Genomic DNA, 2,890 nt, shown 5'->3' with positions numbered 1-2,890 from the left:
CCGGCATCGCCAGGGGACCTCCAATCAATCAAGACCAGAGTACACCAAAGGTTATCCCAATAAGAATGAATAAACCAAAAATAAAAACTATAATGTACAAAGGGATGGAAACGTGGGGATTGCCCACAATGTGCTAAGTTTATAGTTGTAAGCAAGACTCTGACGCAGTCAAGATGAAAGGACAGGTTCCTCCAAGAAAATCACCATCACCTCCTCCGGTGTGGGGACATTCTCATGATATGGTTTGAGTCCCTAATCGTTAAGAAGACCGACCCGTTGACCACCTGGATCTCAGCGTCACTGGAAATAAATGCAATCGTGAGTTATAAAGTAAAACATTCTGCCCAACAGTAAAAGATTTGCGGAAAATAGATTTATCATGTAAAAGTTTTGTTCGCTCCTTATAAAATTTGGCATTCTCATAAGCATCATGACGTATCTCCTCCAACTCATTCAATTGCAATTTCCTCTCCTCACCCGCTTGAGCCAAATCAAAATTCAAAGCCTTAATGGCCCAATAAGCTCTATGCTCAAGCTCAACAGGTAGATGACATGCTTTGCCGAACACTAGGCGAAATGGAGACATCCCAATAGGAGTCATAAGCATGTTTTTTGTTTTTTTGTTTTTTGTTTTTATCCTTACCTAAGACCATGGAGAACAAAGAAATACACTTAATACGTGCCTCCCCGGCAACGGCGCCAAAAACTTGATGTGAAATTTAATTACATCGACTTTTATACCTCGAAAGCGTACGAATCGTTCATGTAATCTAGCGGGAAGCAAGGGTCATATCCACTGGGAGGACTGAATTTTGTGTATTCTTCAGTCAACTAGTCTAACCAAATATGATGAATTAATCTAAACTAAACACTAATTATATCCTAAATTATCAAGCAATAATCTAATTAACTACTTGCACGACAGGAAACGTCAACTCTGGATTTTACCATGATTCATGCCTCTCTCGAGCGCCACGTAACCACGAATCCGGATTCTCAATCCTTGCGTCTAGTCCCTCTCAGGCACCTAGAGTTAATGACAGAGATCGGATTACAATAGAATGCAGAGAATCAATTTCCTATTGTGATGATGCTAAAATTATCAACTCTGGATTTTACCGTGATTCATACCTCTCTTGAGCGCCACGTAACCACGAATCCGATTTCTCAATCCTTGCGTCTAGCCCCTTTCGGGTGCATAGAGTGAATGATAGAAATCGGATTAAAATACCAAAATCCAACCTAAATTACAATCCTACCCTAACTAGCTAATTTAATCAAATATCCGGAAAACAAATATTTGATAAACATTAGTTCTCAAATCAAATTTAATAAACATTCAAAATCTAACTTCAAACTATGGGAAAATTAAATTACAAAATGATGGATTACTCCCCTTCTCCTGCCTCTCACTGGGGTAGCACAGGTTCATTCTCACAGGTGCTGCAATTTCCAAAAATTGATGGCTTCGGGTTGCAAGAGCGAGTGGCCGGAGGAAGAGACGACGCCGACGAAGAAGGATGGAAACCCACGGATGAAGGTGACGAACGACGTTCGACGGAATGGAGCCAAAGTCATTTGAGTCTTGGTCGGAGTCGGTATAGCTCAAGAAATGATTAGAAATGGGTAATCGACGCCAGTGGATGGTTGGAATGTGGAATCGGCGCCGGAGGAGCCCTCTCGGGTCACCTCTCGACTTGGCGAGCAGAAAATGGCAGCGTTGAACTTGCCGCGACGGAGACTCTCTCGAGCTCTCCTCGGGTCTGTTCTCGGTTGCAGGATGGGGGTGGACGACGATGACGAACGGTGTTCGGAGGAAGCCCTCTCGGGTCTTCCCTCCGAATGGTCGACGACTGGAGGGAGACTCTCTCGAGCTCTCCTCCCCTTTCGCCCTCGGCTCCTCTGTTTCTCCCCTGTTTTCGGTCCACGGCTCCCCCCTTTTGGGTCCACGGTTCCCTTGCTTTCAATACGATTTTTGCCGCTTAGCCCAAAAAATTACATGATTTACCAATGGCTTCTTCTAAGCACTCGACCTGCTATGGAGTCCATAACATCACACCCCTCCAGGAGAAAGAGTTTTTCCTCAAGCTCTAAGTTGGGATAAACAACATGGAAGTCGTCTAATGGTTCCCGTGTGGCTTCAGCAGGGTCAGTCTCTACCCACTGGACTAAAATCTCCCACAAGTCATGGACACGTTGAGCCAACAAAATAAAAGCTGGAGTGGGCTGCACACGACCATCCTCCAATGATGGCAAGGGTGTATGCAACAGAGGAGAGTCTCCCTTGAATGGCTTCAAAAGGGAGATGTAGAAAACATCATGAATCTTGGTATCCGGGGGAAGTTGCAACCTATAAGCAACACTGCCAACACAATCCACAATCCAAAATGGACCATATAATTTCGGGGAAAGATTATGACGCTTGGTGGCAGCAAGAGAGAGTTGGTGGTAGGGTTGAAGACGAAGCCATACACAGTTCCCAAGTGCATAAGAGAGGTCCCAATGGCCCTTGTCATATATCTGCTTCATCCAAGACTGGGCTTGCTGCAAATTATGTTTGACCAAGTCAAGCATACGATCACGTTCGCAAAAAGCCTGATCGAGAGCTGCCATGTGAGAAGATCCAGCCACATAAGATAAGAGATGGGGAATCGGGGGGGGGGGGGGGGGGGGGGGGGGGGGGGGGTGGTGTTCACAACCATAAACCACATTGAAAGGTGTAGTCCGGAGGGTTGTGTGGTAGGAGGTATTGTAACAAAATTCTGCCCAGGCTAGCCAACGGACCCAACTCTTCGGATGATCTCCCATGAATCAATGCAAATATATCTCAATGGTCTGATTGACCACTTCCATTTGTCCATCAGTCTGAGGGTGGTAGGAGGAAAAGAAG

At 45.3% G+C, this 2,890-nt stretch overlaps 1 protein-coding gene across 1 annotated transcript; it reads right to left on the bottom strand.

Moving 5' to 3' along the window:
• Positions 1 to 2,004: 2,004 nt before the first annotated feature.
• On the bottom strand, positions 2,005 to 2,613 carry LOC137965314 (uncharacterized). Its single transcript, XM_068811630.1, has one exon. The coding sequence runs from the start codon at positions 2,611 to 2,613 to the stop codon at positions 2,005 to 2,007; it is 609 nt and encodes a 202-aa protein (XP_068667731.1).
• Positions 2,614 to 2,890: the final 277 nt, after the last annotated feature.

Source organism: Aristolochia californica, unplaced genomic scaffold (genome assembly GCF_029961685.1).
Source record: "Aristolochia californica isolate CCGP_79_NKW_82.1479 unplaced genomic scaffold, dmAriCali1.0.hap1 SCAF_5, whole genome shotgun sequence".
Taxonomy (NCBI): domain Eukaryota; kingdom Viridiplantae; phylum Streptophyta; class Magnoliopsida; order Piperales; family Aristolochiaceae; genus Aristolochia; species Aristolochia californica.
This window is presented reverse-complemented; position numbering and strand designations above follow the sequence as displayed.